Here is a 19080-nt window from a genome sequence, read left to right as displayed (position 1 = left end):
CTTCCTGGACTGAGCCCTGGCAGGGGTGTGTGTGATGCCAGCAAGGAATGCTGGCCTGGTACAGCTGGGCAGATGGACCATGGATGTTCCTACAGAGGAAGAATGAGAAGCAGCAGAAATATTTGTGTGTCCCTAAGTAAGGCGATCCCAAGACAGCTGCCAGTTCTGACAGACCATTAGTGACTGAGAATCAAAACAGGTGGGCACAATTTCCACAATGCATGGAAAGGTTCCTGGAGGCCCTGCTGAAAACTCTAGCACTATACAAATCTCCCTGCAATCAGCCAGCACCCTACAGAAACTGAAGAAATGTAAATTAGCAGCGGTTAAATCTCCCTCAGGTGGACTGGGGGCTTGAACTGAAACCAGGCTGGATGTGAAAAAGACAATTCTTAAATTTGTGCATTGAGATTCTTATCTGCCGCACTTAAAACTTTTATAGATGAGGTTTTCAAAGTTAGATAATTTGACCAAAGCCATGTAACCAGAAACGAGTGAAGCCAAGATTCAAACTCAGGTGTTGCTTGCTCCCAAGCCTTTGGCCTACATGCCAGACAATGAGATGTGGCTGGGAAGGCTCAATTGGGAATTTCTTAGAGGGGGGTGGGTTAGGACTGACTCAGTGCTGGGGGAAAATGTTCGATTATACTGGGCTCTGTGGATGCAGAATGGCTTCAGCAGCAACTCCCAGAAACTGGTGTCAAGGTTGCTGGAATACATGGTAGTCTTAAAAAAGTTGTATTTAGCAAACACAATTTAAGGTAGCCTGTCTTATTCTGAGTCGGAGTTTGCATCAGGAATGAAGAGCTACACACTCATTCCCCCAGATTCCTTTTATCATGCTCACACACGATAATACAGCTTTTGAACCAGTATGTCCACTCTCTTCTAAGTATATTTTGAGGTAAAAATATGCACGCATCTATGTAGTGTGAACATGCTAAGTCTCTTCCTGTTCAAAGTGTGTTCAGGATCCTGCTGGTCTTTCCAGTTGCCATTCCCATGGCTATTTAATCTGAGAAACTCATGGAGAGGACTGGGGGCCATGTATCCTCTTGCTGGGGTTGGATGCTGCTCTGTGTATGGCTGGTTCCTGGGGATGCCCCTTGATGAACACAATTTCATGGATGCATGGGTGTCAATTTTAAGCAATGCAAATAACAAGACCATCTGAAATCTTGCTTTCTCTCATTTCCTCATTTCAGTGATGTAGATACCTACGGAATGCAAAGACTAAGTGAAGTGTGTAACAAACCCCTAGAAATACAGCTTTAAAACTCTGTCCACACAATCCCGGGGGATGCTCACACAGCTGTAGGCTGCAGGTGGCTTGTGGGGACAGATGATCTGTCATCATGGCTGGCCATGGCACACTCCCAGCAGGCTTTCTCAACCCTTTCATTTTTATGAATCCACCTCTGCAGGCTTTCCAGCACATATTTATATAGCATTACAGTGAACGAAACATACAACTTAGCGATGACTACAAATGTCAGCTCTCTGGGGTTGAGAACCCAAATTCATGGAGTTGGAAGGGCTTTCATTTATCATCCAGAATGTTGTTTTGTTTTTCACGTGAAGGAACTAAGGGCCTGAGAAAGGAAGATTCTGACTTCAAAGACCTAGAGCAAATAAGCAGCAGTAGGAAACAGTGATACTGTTTCCAGATATGATTCACTGAACTTTAAACTTGATTTTAATCTGTATCATCTTCAAACCAGATGTGCCGCCATGTCAAATTGACTCTAGGACCTAAAACAATTTTTTCTTGATTTTTAATATAGACAATGTTAGGAGACATCTTTTTAGTTACCTCTGTGTGTGCCAGAACATGAGCCACATACCTTTGTCAAAATAGCCTCAAGAATAGGTTATAATTTAACAAACATTATCAGCCTTCTATAGATCCTGAAGTTGAAAGCAGAGGAGAGGATCTCTCAGAGTGGCTAGCCCTTGCCCCTTGCAAACTCTTGACCTAATAGGGAAGAACTGCATTAGTAACTCCAATAAAGATGTTTCACAGAGTGAGTTCTATGGCTGCATGAGATTGAGGAACTTGAATCAAAGTCAAACACATTGCTTTACTGGAGTGCTTTTGAGAGCCTTTAATAAGTGAACATGCACTGTGACTCTCAAATATGGTGGTTTGGGAATGGCTTATCCTGTTTCCCCAACTTGACCTTGGCCTCTTTGTGAAAGGGTATCCTGTAGGACTGGAGCTTCATGAAGAACTCCTTGGAAAATGTGACCTGAATGTAAGGCAGGCTATGCTAGCATGTGCCTCTTTCTTCCAGCGGCAGACACACTAGGGATTCAGTATAATTTCAACGCAGACTTTATTAAGAGAAGTTTGTACTAAATTAGACCAAGCTTATTAAATGAAGGCATGCACTCCAAGCGTCTGTGCTAATGCTATTGTCTGGCAGAATAAAATGACCTGAAAATGTGCAGCCACATGATCTCAGGACCACATGAGGCTCCAATTTCCCTATACCCACGAATCATACGTTACCGCAACTCTCAGGGGTTATTTCTGCCTTCTTATCCATTTTTGATCGTTCCTATTCTTTGCTTCGGCTTCTCCCAAAAGCCACGATGAGGATTCTGCATCTGTCTCTTTACAGGCTCTAATATTTAGAAACAGCTTCTCTACATCCTGCTGCCTTATTTGTTAAGTAGAGGGTAGCATTCAGCAAGACCAGGATCCAGAGTAGAAAGGCTTCCTTATCTAAGACTAGAGGGAGGTATCATAGTAGGAGTAGGCAAGACTGGACACTCTAGGAAGGTCACAGCCCACGACACTGGAGGAGAGTCCCCTGGCAGAGACAGGGGCTGAGGCAATCACTAGAGTGGAGTCACAGGTAGCCTACCCTGAGATGAGCTCACCAAGAATAGATGAGGATCAGGCAAGGAGCAGGGTGGCAGCTTTGTGAGAAAGTGCCTAGAACTCTAGTTCTTCAAACATGCGTAGCCATTTCATTAACAGCTAACACAAAATAAGTAAAACAGAGTTGCTCTGGTCGTGGCATGGGGAGAGATGCCCCGGACCTCCCCATGCTGCAGCATCTTTAAGGCACTGGTCTGGTACAACCGGCAACCTACCTGACTCACTCCCTTGCACAGCTGGGTTATAGTACCCGGGTGATCAGGCCCAGTTTAGAGGTCCAGGATTGAGGCAGATGTGAGTATACAATTTTTACTGTTTATGAATAGAACTTGAATTTTTGTTCTTAGAAATGGCCGAGCACGGTGGCTCCCGCCTGTAATCCCAGCACTTTGGGAGGCCAAGGCAGGCGGATCTGGCTAACATGGTGAAACCCAGTTTCTACTAAAAATACAAAAAATTAGCCGGGCGTGGTGGTGGCGGGCGCCTGTAGTCCCAGCTACTTGGAGGCTGAGGCAGGAGAATGGTGTGAACCCGGGAGGCGGAGCTTGCAGTGAGCCGAGATCGCACCACTGCACTCCAGCTTGGGCGACAAAGCGAGACTCTGTCTCAAAAAAAAAAAAAAAAAAAAAAAAAAGAAATGTGATAATTAGGAAATCTAAGGAAAAGGACAAATTAATTTAGTCTTTTAAATGATCTTTTCCCTTGTGACCCATAGAGAAATAAGGAACCTGGTATTTGCCTAAAGCCAGGAGCAGCTGACTCAGCACTGGGTGAGCTCAGCCATGGGAGAGGGTCTGACTCCATCCTGAGAGTTCTGTGTCATCCTGGACACAGAAATCATAGCAAGGGGATGTGCATTAGCCACAGCTACACAGAGGAAGGGGACCTCTTTTGTGATGCTAGGTTCATCCCGACTGTACAAGCCTTTCCCTACAATCAAGAGATGCCACATGCTCTAGGCTTTTCTGGTAACATTTCTTAAGTGTAAATGAAGTCTCATTTTTTTTTAATTGCTAGAATAAATACTAATGGAAATGAAGTTTCAGTGATTATTTTGGCTTTCAAATTGGCTAATAGGACGAGTTGTCTAATTGGGGCTGCAGAACATTGTCCAGCCACAGTGCTAGAGCCAGTTCCCAGGAGATCCCAACAAGCAGCTGCTATCAAACCATTTTCTATTCCCATTGTTAAAGCCTCATTGGAAATTTCACAAATGGGAGCTAGTTCCCTTGCCAACCTCAAAAGCACCTGAAACACTCCCCACAACTGCAAGCCCAAAGGCAATTAGAGGTTCAGACAGAGAGCTTATACTATGTATCTAAGTGGACTTCAGAAGGTTTAGAAGCATGCAGAGATAAGGGCTGCATCATAGGCCATTAATTTCCCAGCATCATGTCTTATTGAGGGATCTTTTGATATTTTCATCCAAGACAAAAATGTGGCTTCAAGGAGGATGTGAATATTTGTGGGAATCCAAAGTCTTTAACAAAGCAGTGTGCTGTCCCAGGGTTTGGTCTCATCTCCTTTTCCCAGATTCCACTCCTTGTGGTTCATGTACATTCCAGTGATAAGGAACCCTGAATACATGTACGCCAAACTTCCCTGCCGCAGCATACGGTGTTGCCTCCCTTACCTTCCTGGTGACCTGTGAGACTTCTGATAAAGCCCAATTTTAAAGATCTTAAGCATTTTTCTTCCGCTGTAATCTTCCCATGGCCCAAACCACTGCATGATCGAGTTCCTACCTACATCTCAAGCCCCACCTTCCAATACCTGTCCTCTGACTATTTGCCAGCTTCATTTACCTTCCTGACCATCAGTGAGCCTGTGAGGTCAGGGTCAATACTTGAGGGTTGGTCCTGAGGAAGGAGAAAAAAGTCAGTGCATGCAAGGAGCCATGGGAAAGCCAGCCAGGGCCACAGAAGCTAGAGCATGTTATGGTCTTGCAGATTGTCTGCAGTGTTGGTCTTAGATGAGAGGCTCAGAGAAGGTTGTGGAGGGGAGGACAGGGAGATGTTCTAAAATTTACACAATCATTCAAGCAAAACATGCAAGCATACTAGATGTGCCTAGCATCTAGTCCCTACAGGAATTCTGTGAGGTGGGTCTTACTCTTATTTCATAGATTAAAAATAAAATACAAGCTCCAGGAAGTTAAGGATACTGCTGTGTCCATACAGCTATTAGATGGCAAGGCTGGGATTTGATTTGAGATCACTTTTTCTTTTAACCCCAAAACTGAAACTCTTTTATTGTTCCTTGGTGGGTCACTTAGGTTTTACAAAATAAACGATTATCAAGGAGAATGCAGCATTCTTGTGTGTTTTTAAAAATTTATTACAGGGTTGTCATATGTCTCCGGAGTTGAAAAGTTTGTAGCATTTGTATCAGTACACATTAGCTCCTGCCTTTTTCCAAACATAATTACATAAGCAAAATGACCAATTAGCAATAGAGGGCAGTGAGACACAGTGAAAAGAGCATAGGTATTGAAGGCTTGAGGTTGGGCATATTCAACTGAGTGACTTTGGGTAAACTCCTTCATCTCTGAGCCTCACTTTCCTTATCTACAAATTGTGACAGATAACATTTTCTTTCAGAACTATAAACACCCCATGTGTATAAAGGGCCTCCTTGCAATACCAGCTTTTAAAGTTTCCACAAGGAAACAACAGAAGGCACTTCTGCTCACAGTTAATTGGCCAAAGCAAGTCCCATGACCACACCTAACTCTAAGGAAGATCAGTCCTAGCATGTATCTAGAAAAAGGACCAAAAATACTTGGTGAACACCCTTGTCATCATTCTTTCTACTACATTCTTTGAAAGTCAATGTATACTTGGGTTTCCTGTTTGAGATCACTTTTGTGGAATGGCTTTAAAATAAACTGTAATGAGATACAATAGTAGAGCTACTATTTATAGAGTGACAATGTCCTCTTCAGATGTGGCCTAGAAGGATACTAAGGAAGGAAACATCTTCCAGGGAATGGAATAAAGGGCCACAAATAATATTTCCCACCCTAAGGGAGGGGTCCTTATAACATCTGACCCAAAGGATTTCAGAATTGCTATGGACCAAAGACTGCTGTATTTCTCCCTCTTACTGAAAGAGTTTGCTGGTTGGTCTGCCCCATTCTACTGTTGTATGGTATGTGTGCATGTGCACATATGTAGATGCATGAATGTGTGTGTGTGTTGGTGGGGAGGGCATGGTGGTTGCATTGGTGGAAAGTAATTTGTCCAATTAGTATATAGGTCTCCACATCAAGTGCAGCTACATCTTGGCCTGCTATAGGCCTCTGTGCATCTCACCCTGATGAGGAGATCACTAGGAATCACTCAGAAAGCTTGGACATTGAGCTTGGAACCAGAAAGAAGTGAGAATTTTGGCATGTCCCATTTAAGGAAGGATGGGAGTATTTTCCATGTGGGAAAGAGAGCCAAACAAAATACTTGTTGGCCTGGTGGACAGACTGTGGCATTCATCAATGTTAATGCAATATTTTCAATTTTTCTCCTAGATACAGTATAGATTTCAGTTTCCTGCCCTGATGTAGTTAGATGTGGCCTTCTGACTTGCTTTGTCCAATAAAATACGAATAAAAATGATTGGCATCACTTGCAAGTGGAAGCTTTAAGAGTTTGTGCACGATTTGCCATGTTTTCTTTTCCTCTTGCTACGTATCCATCCAGCCATGCAATGTGGCTGCTCTGTCTGTTGACTGCAGGTAAGGCAGAAAAGAGCCCTCACTGATTTTCCGTAAATATGAAGTGAGAATTATTTTAGGAACTGAGAGTTGGGGCTTGTCATTGCAGTGCAACTTAGCTTATTCTTATTGATTTTAGTTCCTTATAAAATCACATTTTATTTTGTGGGGCTACTTCCCCACTCTGGGGACATGCCTCGGCCTCCCAAAGTGCTGGGATTACAGGTGTGAGCCACTGCGCCTGGCCGGCGTATTCTTATACTATAGCCCACCTCTATCCCCAGCCCCTCATGGTGAAGAGTCAAAGTCACAAATCTTGGTAATTGCACACTGGGGTGACAGGGATTCAAATGTGGTTTCTGAGGGGCTCTTGAGTAGAAGCATGGTAACATGGAAGGGGACATGATTAGGGCAGTGTTTTCTTAGGGGCATTATCCAGGCTGTGTTCCATAACACCCACAGGCTGGTTGGAGTGTGTGGCTGGGGCACTAAGCCACACCAGGGGGCTATTTCTCTAGCATAGTTGTGTTCAGTGTTACTGATTTCTGTGCAACCTCTGAGCACTGCCCTGCTATACTAAATAGTTCCATGAACTCTTGCCAGGTGACACGGTCTAGCTGGCAATCTGGGAAGCCTGCAACTGAAGATACTGTCATTGCCAAGCTCTACCAAAATATTTAATAAACATTTTGCTATCATGTGACACATGCGAGACATCAAGTAGGTGGGCTCAGCTCAAAAACACTTTCTCTTGCCTCATTTATACCTTATCTCCTTCCCGGGTTTGGAATCTCTAGTGCTTCCAGGCTGCACTGTATGCACTCCTTTCCGTCTTCTTTTACATGGAGCTGCCCAGAACTCACTTTGTCCAACCTACAGGGGCATGTGTCTGTCCTGGGTCAGTTGGTCTTCTGAAGGCATATTCTTTTTTTTTTTTTTTTTTTTTTTTTTTTTTTTTTGAGACGGAGTCTCGCTGTCTCCCAGGCTGGAGTGCAGTGGCGCTATCTGGGTTCACTGCAAGCTCCACCTCCTGGGTTCACGCCATTCTCCTGCCTCAGCCTCCCAAGTAGCTGGGACTACAGGCGCCTGCCACTGCTCCCAGCTAATTTTTTGTATTTTTTAGAATAGACAGGGTTTCACCGTGTTAGCCAGGATGGTCTCAATCTCCTGACCTCGTGATCCATCCGCCTCGGCCTCCCAAAGTGCTGGGATTACAGGTGTGAGCCACTGCGCCTGGCCGGCATATTATACTATAGCCCACCTCTATCCCCAGCCCCTCATGGTGAAGAGTCAAAGTCACAAATCTTGGTAATTTTCACAGAATCCATCAACACAAGGTTGTGTCATATCTCAAAGTACTCATCTGCTTATTTGGGGAGCATTTTCATTTCCTTCTGCTCTCTTACTGGTACTTCAGATCATACCCAGCCCTTAAAGGAGCTGAAACAAAGACTCCAGCAGACCTGAGTGAGAGACAGAAAGATCACAGGCATGCTTGGAGAGCTGGGTTTCCTGATCCCAAGGAGGAGATTAGCCTGGGTTTGGGGATTAGGAGAGAGGCAACAGCACAGGAAGAGAGGAGGGGACAGACACCTTCAAGCAGGAGGGCATAAAGGGCCTCTATCCTTAGATGCCAGGGAAGGCACTGAGGGCTGAGCTGACCTTGAGAGTGGCTTTCTGTGGCCTCATGGCTTGTAGACAAGCTGTGTTCCACAGCCCTGGGCAAGCCCTGGGCATTTGTGAGTTCCCAGAATAGAGGGTTTGGGGCTTAAACAATTTGTGTGGGGATAAAGGGAGATCCTTGGTTCCTGATCAGCCTAGCACTCATCAGAGCCAACCAGAAATTTGAACACAAGATTCAATACTCAGTTTTTTTCTCTGTATAGCCCCAGTTTGGAAATGAATAAGACTTCAAAACAATAAAATACATTAGCAACTCAGAGACAACCATGAAACTGCTCATGTTGATCTAAAATCAAAATCTGGCCTTAAGCTTGTTATTATACAGTACGTTCAGTTTGTGGATTTATACTCATTTTTATATGTCTTGCATTTTTTTTGTAAGGGGTAGTAATTTTTCTAGCCTATTCTCACACCACTTGCTTTTCCTTTTTCTCTACCAGTTATCTTCCAAGAACTATTCACAAACAGGTCAGAGAAAAGGGTTTCACTTAGGATTACCTTGCCAGCAAGCGCCGACTGTGAGTTGCATGGCTATGTGAGATGGATGAATGGGCCAGTCATTGGTCACCAGGTATGGTTCATATGTTGCTCCATCCATGTATAAGGTTACCACAGGAAACTCCACATTGATGACATAGTAGTGCCACTCTTTGTCACAAATCTAAGAAAATGAAAGAGAAGCAACATTTAAAATTGAATATGTAATAAAACAAACAGGCTTTTACTCTATGAAAGGAGAACAACACATTTTTGGGTCAACAATTTTTATTGCAAAGCACTCAAGGAATATAACAGTTGACATACACTGAAGTTACAGAAGCTCATCATCAAACATGATGGGGCAAACTGTAGGAAAGAGAAATACCCAAGAATTCGATCATCAGGCAGATAGTGGATGATGGGGAGATTTTTCAGCCTTACCTTGGTGCACCTGGGGAGGCAGAAAGGAATAACAAGTGGGTCCTACTGGCCTGAACTCAGTGCAGGACACCCTTTCACAGCTTTTTAAACCCAAGACTCCTGGTCTCAGGGCTGGGAATCTTGTGTCAAAATTGCCAGTTGGCTCTGATGATTGCTAGGCTGATCAGGAACCAAGGATCTCGCTTTATACCCACACAAGTTGTTTAACCCCAAACCCTCTGTTCTGGGAACCCACAAGTGCCCAGGGCTACAGAAGGCAGCTTAGTGGATTGGTAAAGATGCTGTGGGGGCTGGAACAGAGTCAAGATTCTTGACTTCAAGGGACTGAACTCATACAGCATGAGACGAGATAGAAACCAAGATGGGCATGTCTTGGAAAGGGAGATGGGAGGCATGAAAGGTGCCAAGACTCGAGAACAATGCCACCGTCTGTCCCATCCCTAAGCAAGTGCCTTGGGAGTCATGCTGGACTCTCCTTCACACTCCCTCTAATCCCTCCCACACCCTGTGAAGGCCACCTCTGAAATGTCTCTCATCTGCATCCTCTTGTCTCCATCAACTCTGCCATCTGTGGCAGAGGAGACAGATGAGTTCTGAATGAAGGTGACCCCAAGGTGAGGGCATCAAAGCCCTCCCTACAATTCCAGGCTGGATTAAATGTGCTGTTTCTCATGAATAGATAACACCAACAGGGATGCTAAATAATCTTTCTCCTTTCATTTTGAAATAAGGTTTTTTTCCTTAATGTTCTTTTTATATTGTCCTGCCTCATGTCTCAGAAAATTGCTCCTTTTGAAGCCCATTAGTCTGATAAAGTCTGATGAATATTTTAGGGGACTTTGGAAGGTAAGCAGGAGGGGTCCAGGCCGATTTCTGTGAAGTTCTGTTATACTCAGTGAGAGGTCCCGACCCAGTTTCCACTCCCTTCATGCTCCATGCCCTGGACCAAACTCTGGGCTGGGTGCAGGGCTCTCAAGCTAGGCCTGTTATTGGGGTGACCCCAAGACATGCAGGTGGCACACAGGCAGACCTGAACACAGAGGGTAGGGCTGATATAGTAGAGAACTACATATTTGAATCAAGCACCCAACCCAAAGACGTAGGAGCACCCTGGGCTTGGCGATTGCAATCAAGGATAGCCAAGCAACAGAGGTAACCTGGAATATGGTTTACATCCTGAGGATATTCCCAGAGGTATCTGGAAACCTCCAGTCAGGCCCAGGGCAGGGAGGAAGTGGGTGACAGGGAGGTGACCCTGACCATACCCCATGCCCTGTGGAATGTAGGCAGAGCGCCGAGAACCAACCAGACAGCACTCGGGGGCTCCCCCATCCTGGCCTCTGTCACTGCCCTCACAGTGACCATCCTCTCTGTGTGACTGGCATGTTGAATTCATGTGCTTTAGCTGGCTCTACAACAATCCTCATCTGCCGAAGCTGGATGGAGAATAATCCTCTGGCATTATTTCATTTATAACACTTAGCATCTTTGTAGGACAACACAAAAAATTGCAAAGAAGTAATTCTGTAACTCAACAGTGGCAGCATCCCCTCTCAACATTACAATTTTTTTCCTAGGTGTTTTTTCTCCAGTTCTTCCAAAGCGTGCTGCATTGAACAACAGCCCCCATGATGCCTGGCATAAAAACAGTGATTCTCAAACTATAAGAACTTTTCAACCTTACTGAAAAATAGAACTTTTCTACTTGTAGCATTCCTATAAACATCCTGTGAAACAACAGCTGGGAAAGGTCTATTTGGATCACACTGCATAAGAATTTGAGAGTTTGCATGTTTCATTTAGCATCAGCACTAAGATGCCTTTACAAATTTCATTTTAAGTAGCTGTGTAATATGGCTATACTATACTTAATTATTTCCAGATATGTAACAGTTATTATAAATGGTACTGTAATGAATTTCTTGTATATAAATATTTGTTTGCATTTCTGATTATATCCTTAGGAAAGATTCCTGGAAATGGAATTACTGGATCAAAAGCTGGAGGTATTTTTAAGACTCTTGATACATATTATCAATGTTTTTTTACTGCAAAGATTATGCCTATTTATACTCCTACTCGCAGAGGGTAAGAGAGCATATGCATTGTACCCTTTCCACACTGAGTATTAGAAAAAATCAAAATCCTGTTAATGTAAAAGGGACACATTTTATCTCATTTTAATATGGATAACAAAAGATGGCAAGATTTATATTCTCCAGGATCAACAGGGAGAGCATCGTTGGTATGAAGAACAGCCTCAGCCAAGAGTCAGAGGTAGGAATGCTTGGGAGCTGCCCCAGTGAGCTCCTAATTGGGTGTCTAAACAATCTTTTAGCTCACACAAGGCTAATGCCTGCAGAGTTTTTCCACCAAGTAATCCATGACAGCAGCTAAAGGAAATGCCTAATTAGGGTTTTATAAATGTGGATCTATGATCAGGAAGAGACCCACATTGACCCTCTGCTAGAACTGCAGGGACAAACTGTAATTGAAAAATGATCAAGCCAGGAGGCAGCTAAAATAAATGTGTCAATGCATAGTTCAACCAAGAAAGAAGAAAATTCAGCAAAGTGACCTTTCCTTGGGGGAGAGAAGAACTTTAATTCCCGACTGTTCATGAATCACTGGTGTACCCAGCCACACCAAGCATGTCCAAGCTCCAAGAATGTCTGACACCATCCCCCAGAATGATGCCTAAGGCCTTGCCTAGACCAAAGACACATGAATCTCTGGACACCTGCAGATATGCTCCCAAGGCAGGCAGCTGCAGCTTACCTGGTAAGTGACTCAGAGACCAGAGACCCAGGGATACACGTTCAGGAACAGTAGCGGGGACGATGCCAAAGGAGGTCTGAGTTAGGAGTATACTGGAATTTCAGTGTGAGTTGGGGGCCAGGGAAGCCTCCCATGAGATAAGGAGGAGAAAATCGGGTGAGAGGTTCTCCATGTAGTTGCTGGCTGGTTGATCCAAGCGTTATATGAGTGGCCGGGTCGGAAGTTCTGACTTGGTTTCCCCAGGAAATCAGGTCTTTTTGAATGCAGCTATTCAACATGAGATACATTCACCTACCAACTACTATCAACTATTATGTCTACTAGGTACTGCAAGAGATACAGAGGTTATGAGATATGTCCTTTGCTTTCAAGATTTACAATCTAATGGAGGGGGTGTATCAAGTACACAAAATCTTCAAATGTAATGAACCTTGAGGTAAGTGTTGTAGACCAGGTGCAAGGCACTGTGAGGTCCCAGGGAATGGAAAGATTCTTTCCAGCGTGGAGAAGGTGGAATTTAGGGTGGATATTCAAGAACTGTTAATATTTCATTACGAATAGTTGGCAAGTAATAAATTCTAAGGCAGTGAAGCAGAAACCTCTTATTCCTCTATTCATTCATCTATTTTTATTGTCAGAGGTACTAGGTTTGCGGGCATATAAAGATACACACATTCACTCATTTGTTAACTCCTACAGACATTTATTAAAATGCATATCCTACTTTGCAAACAAAAAAAGCACCCGCCTTTATGGAGCTTATAGTCCGGTCATGGAGACAGGAAGGCTTGTAACAGATCGGGATTCATATCCAGCACAGATTTGTGCAAGGTGCCATGTTAACTGTTGAGGTGGATGGGGATGACAGAGTTTGGGGGTGTCAGCCTACATTTGGGAAAGGTGAAGAGTGTGCAATAAGGCTGCAAGGAGAGATCTGAAACTGAGCACTTGGGTTGCTTTTATTCTGTAGGCAATGGGAGATCTGGAGGCTTCCAGGTGGGAGAAGGGGGTGACAGTCATAAAAACAATCAATCAATCTTGGAACACGCTTTTCAATATTGAAGCAGCTTTTCATATTCCTCCTTATACTATTTAATCTTTACCACAACCCTATAAAATAGGACCAGTTCTGTCTTAGGCAGTATTAGAAAATTAATGAGAAAGAAATGACATCATTTTTCAAGATAATTTCAACTTTTATTTTAGATTGAGGGGTACATATGCAGATTGTTACATGGGTATATTGTGTGACTCTGAGGTTTGAGGTACAAATGATCCTATCACACAGGTAATACCCAAGCATAATAACCAATAGGTGGTTTTTCAAACCATTCCCCTCTCTTTCCCTCCCCCATCTATTAGTCCCAGTGTCTATCATTCTTATATTTATGTCTATGAGTATTCAATGTTTAGCTTCCACTTATAAGTGAAAAAATGTGGTATTTGGTTTTCTTTTTTTGTGTTAATTTGCTTAGAATAATGGCCTTTGGCTCCATCTATGTTGCTGCAAAGGACATGATTTAATTCTTTCTTATGGCTGCATAGTATTCCATGGTATATATGTACCACATTTTCTTTATTCAGTCCACTGTTGATGGGCACCTAGGTTGGTCCTGTGTCTTTGCTATTGTGAACAGTGCTGCTATGAACATACAAATGCATGTGTCTTTTTGGTAAAACAATTTGTTTTCTTCTGAATATATACCCAGTAATGGGATTGCTGGTCAAATTGTAGTTCTAAGTTCCTTGAGAAATTTCCAAACTGCTTTCTATGGTGGCTGAACTAGTTTGTATTCCCACCAACAGTTTATTCCTTTCTCTCCATAGCCTTGCCAGCATCTGTTATTTGTGACTTTTTCATAATTGCCATTCTGACTGGTATGAGATAATATCTGTTTGTGGTTTTGATTTGAATTTTTCTGACGATTAATGATGTGCATTTTTTTTCATATTTTTGTTGGCCACTTTTACATCTGCTTTTGAGAAGTATCTGTTCATATCCTTTGCCCATTTTTAAATGAGATTATTTGTTTTTGCTTGTTGATTTATGTTCCTTGTAGATTCTGGATATTAGAATTTTGTTAAATGCATAGTTTATGAATATTTTCTCCCATCCTGTAGACTGTTTACTCTGTTGATAAATTCTTTTGCTGTGAAGAAGCCCTTTACTTTGGCTCCCACTTGTCAATTTCTGTGAGACTTAGCCATAAATTCTTTGCCAAAGCTGATGTTGAGAAGGGTAGTTCCTAGGTTTTCTTCTAGGATTTTTATAATTGGGGTTTTACATTTAAATTTTCAATCCATTTTGAGTTAATTTTTGTATATGATGAGAGGTAGGAGTCCAGCTTCATTCTGTTCCATATGGCTAGCCCATTATCCCAACACCATTCATTGAATAGACTGTCTTTATTCCATTGCTTATTTTTGTCTATTTTGCTGAAGATCAGATGGCTGTAGATGTGCAGATTTATTTCTGGGTTCTCTATTTGGTTCCATTGGTCTATGTGTCTGTTTTTGTACCAGTATCATGCTGTTTTTGTTACTGTTGCCTTACGGTATAATTTGAAGTCGAGTAGTGTGATGCCCCCAGGTTTTTGGTCTTTCTTCCTTTCCTTTCCTTTCCTTTCCTTTTTCCTTTCCTTTTTCCTTTCCTTTTTCCTTTCCTTTTTCCTTTCCTTTCCTTTCCTTTCTTTTGCTCAGTATTGCTGTGGTTCTTTGTTTTTGTTGTTTGTCTGTTTCACATAAATTTATGAGTAGATTTTTCTAATTCTGTGAAAAATGACATTGGTATTTTGATAGGGATAACATTTAATGTATAAATTGCTTTGGGAAGTATGGTCATTTTAATGATATTGATTCTTCCAATCCTTAAGCATGAAATGTTTTCCCATTTCTTTGTGTCATCTCTGATTTGTTTCGGCAGTGTTTTGTAGTTTTCTTTGCAGAGATCTTTTATCTCCTTGGTTAGATGAATTCTCAGGAATTTCATTTATTTTGTGGCTATTGTAGATGAGATTATGTTCCTGATTTGGTTCTCAGCTAGAACATTATTGGTGTATAGAAATGTTACTAATTTTTGTACATTAATTTTGTATCCTGAAACTTTATCCATTCCAGGAGCCTTTTGGCAGTCTTTAGGGTTTTCTAAGTAAGGAATCATATCATGGGAAAAGAGAGATGATTTGACTTATTCTTTTTCTGTTTGGATGCATTTTATTTCTTTCTCTTGCCTAACTGCTCTGACTAGGACTTCCAGTACTATGTTGAAAAGGAGTGGTGAGAATAGGTGTCCTTGTCTTGTTCTAGTGCTCAAGGGGAATGGTTCTTCTTGGGCTTTTCTCCATTTAGTATAATGTTGGCTGTGGGTTTGTCATAGATGGCCCTTAATATTTTGAGATATGTTCCTTTGATGCCTTGTCTGTTGAGGGTTTTTATCATGAAGGGATGCTGGATTTTACCAAAGGCTTTTTCTGCATCTATTAAGATAATTGTGTGGTTTTTGATTCTGTTCACATGGTGAATCACATTTGGTGAATCACATTTATAGATTTGCATGTGTTGAATCAACCTTGCATCCCAGGAATAAAATCTTGACTGTGGTGAATTAACTTTGTGATGTGCTGCTGTATTCAGTTTGCTAGTATTTCACTGGGGATTTTTACATCTATGTTCATCATGGATACTGGCTTGAAGTTTTCTTTTTATGTTGTGTCTCTGCCAAATTTTTGTATCAGAATGATGCTAGTTTCATAGAATGAGTTAGGGAGGAGCTCCTTCTCTTCAATTTTTTGGAATAGTTTCAGTAGGATTGTTATCAGTTCTTTGCAGATCTGATAATGGGCTGTGGATCCATCTGGTCTAGGGCTCTTTTTGGTTAGTAGGTTTTTAAAATTTTGGAATTCATTATTTGTTCAGGTTTTCATGTGCTTCCTAGTTCAATCTTGGGAGATTGTGTGTTACCAGGAATTTATCCACTTTCTCTAGATTTCCTAGTTTGTATACATAGAGGTTTTCATAATGGTCTCTGAGGATCTTTTGCTTTTTGTGGGATTGATTGTAATGTCATCTTTCTTTGTCATTTCCAATTGTGTCTGTTGAGATCTTCTCTTTTTATTTGTTAATCTAGCTAGTGTTCTATCAATCTTGTTTATTCTTTTGAAAAAGCAACTCTTGGTTTTACTGATCTTTTGTATGGATTTTGTTCAGTTCTCCTCTGATGTTATTTCTTCTGCTATCTTTGGGGTTGGATTGTTCTTTTTCTCCCCTTCTTCCTCTAGGTGTTATGTTAGATTGTTAAATTGAAATCTTTCTAACCTCTTAATGAAGGCATTTTAGTGCTATACACTTTCCTCTTAGCTGCATCCCAAAGATTTTGGTAAGTTGTGTCTCCATTTTCAACAATTTCAAAGAATTTTTTGATTTCTGCCTTAAATTTGTTGTTCACCCAAGGGTTATTCAGGAGCAAGTTGTTTAACTTCCATGTTTTCATGCAGTTTTGAGAGATCTTGGTATTGATTTCTATTTTTGCTGCATTGCAGTCTTGAGAGTGTGCTTAGTGTGGTTTTGCTTTATGACTGAGAATGTGATCGATCTTAGTCTATGTTCCATGTGCAGATAAGAAGAATGTATGTTCTGTGGTTGTTGGGTGGAGTAGTCTGTAGATGTCTCTTAGGTCCAGTTGGTCAAGTGTCTAGTTTAATGCCCAAATTCTATTGTTTGTTTTCTGCCTCAATGATCTGTCTAACACTGTCAGTGAGCTGTTGAAGTCCTTCACTATTATTGTGTGGCTGAAATGACATGATATCTTAAGGAACACACAATCTTGTTGTAAGTTAGAACTAACACACACACCACTGTGGGCTTCCACATGCGGCCTCTTGTATTATCACTTCACACATAACCAATGTCATACTCACTTCCAAATCAGGATCTTGAGCAGAGAATCATCTTCTAAATGGTGTACTTGCATGTCAGAGTACCTCCAAATGGTCCTACTTGGATGTTCTACAGGTACTTCAAACACATTGTGTCCAAGTTTGAGCTCAATGTCTCCCATGCTACAGCCTAGCCTGCTCCCTCTCCTGTGATCCCTGGCTTCAGTAAACACTCCCTCATGCAATCTGTCATCCAAGCCAGAATACTACCATTGCTTTTGCATTCCCCTACTCTTTCTCCACTTCCTTGACTGCACAGTTCTGATAATGCTTTTGTCTTGCCTATTCTCCCCTCATTCCTGATCTGAGCTTACAATACTCACTAGAGAGGGGAAAGAGATGGATGGAGGGGTGACTGATTGAGAAAGTGAGTCTGAGACAAGTTACTGCAAGATAGAAGGGACTTGAACAGGGGAAGAGGACCATTTGTAGCAGGAGAATAGTGAGAGGGCTTTGATGTGAGTGTGGTTGAACAGAGTGAGCAGTCTGCTAAGTGACCAGCTGCCCTGGGTTTTGAGGAACCACAGAATGAGACAGACGGGATAGCGAAAGGGGTTGTTACAGGCCAAGTCTTTGGGTAATGAGTTAGGTATCACAGCTGCCTCATGAATTTCTAGGGAATCATGTTCTGACTTTGGGAAAATGACAGAACCCTTCTAATCCTTGGGAGCCTCATCTGTGAAGTGAGGATAATAATAGTATCTATGCGTAGGTTTGTTGTGTGAACTGAGCTAAGTAAGGCGTATACAATTTTTAGCACATATTTTCAGCCTGATTGAATAGGGGACTGCTTTCCTTTTCCAAATAAATTGAGATGCTGGATATAATATAACATTAACAACAGAAGAAAACGGAACTCTTCAGGAATGAAAAACAAGGAAAGCGTAGCTGCACCAGGGAGTTGAAACTGAGTGGCTGCTGAGGAGCTGTGGCCTACCACCTCAACTGGAGTTTTAAAGTCTGTGAGGAGCAAGAATGGGGACCTAAGTTCTATGGGGACCTAAGTTCTCTACGCAAAAAAAAAAAACTTGAGCTGAGATGTCTGCATAAAGCCTGAAGCTTCAAAGGACTCTCTGAATTCGGGTCCCAGAATAAACACTGCCACTGCCCTAGGGATGCAGGGAGGAAGCCAGCCAACCACTTTGGAATAAGTGGCCTCTGAGAAGTTAGACGCCCAGGTCTGCTCTGTGCCCAGGCATCAAGTCCAAATGCACACAGTTCACATGCTGTGGAAATCCTCGACTCAGAAACAAACTTAAAAATGCATCCTTGAAGTCTTTAGGGCACTGAGCAAAGACAAACTCAAAACCTCACAATAGAGATGTATTTACAGCTTAGGGCATGTGTTAGACAATTCCTACTAGAGATAAGCTCAGAGTAAAAGATTACAAAACAAAGAAGAAACAATTCCTTGCCTGTCTGAGAAATAGCAAACACAACAAATGATTAAATTCACATAACAGGAACCACAGGAGCAGTTTGAAAGGGAACGGGGAAAGCAGGTTTGAAAAAGAGCTGAATAAAAATTTCAGAAAGGCAATAAAAATAAATCAATAAGTTAAATATAAATGAGAAAGTTGAGAACAAAATTAGTGAATTTGAATATAGATGAGATTGTATGATGAAATGATAAATTCCAACAAATATCCTTGAAAGATGTGTGGCTGGAGGTGAGACTGGGCTCTAGTGGACTAGCATGCTACAGTAAGGAGCGTGTTACCTTATTTTCGTGCCTTGCATTCTAGAAAGCCATTCTTTACTCCAACGGCCTTATTGTGTTAAGTTTAGATGACAATGGACAGAACTACAAAAGCCCCTGCTCCAAAGGACATATTTGAAGGGTCAACTTCATTTCATAAAATGGAGAGCTGTTTACCAGGAGGATTGGAACCATGCAAACCAGATTCTCTTAAGACTTGCAAGGCCATATGGCCTCAGGCCACTAATTTAAACATTAGAAAAAAGAGGCTGGACCTGGGGCCAACATGGCCAATTAAAAGCAGCTGCGGTCTGTGGCCCTCACAGAGAGGAATGAAAGTGATGCCTGAATTCAGCACCTTCAACTGAAATATCCAGACTCTCACACTGGGACTGACTAGGCAAACAGCCCGACCTGTAGAGAATGAAGAAAAGCAAGGTGGGGCGACAGCCACCTGGGAACAGCATGG

At 42.1% G+C, this 19080-nt stretch overlaps 1 protein-coding gene across 2 annotated transcripts in view; it reads right to left on the bottom strand.

The window, feature by feature from the left end:
• The window catches only part of CLSTN2 (calsyntenin 2), a 628828-nt gene that overhangs the window by 23740 nt on the left and 586008 nt on the right, over positions 1–19080 (bottom strand). For both annotated transcript variants that reach the window (XM_050779679.1, XM_050779680.1), the window contains exon 9: positions 8778–8940. In XM_050779679.1, the coding sequence (XP_050635636.1) occupies positions 8778–8940 (163 nt within the window). The remainder of the gene's footprint in view (positions 1–8777; positions 8941–19080) is intronic.

This window comes from Macaca thibetana, chromosome 2 (assembly GCF_024542745.1).
Source record: "Macaca thibetana thibetana isolate TM-01 chromosome 2, ASM2454274v1, whole genome shotgun sequence".
Lineage (NCBI taxonomy): Eukaryota > Metazoa > Chordata > Mammalia > Primates > Cercopithecidae > Macaca > Macaca thibetana.
This window is presented reverse-complemented; position numbering and strand designations above follow the sequence as displayed.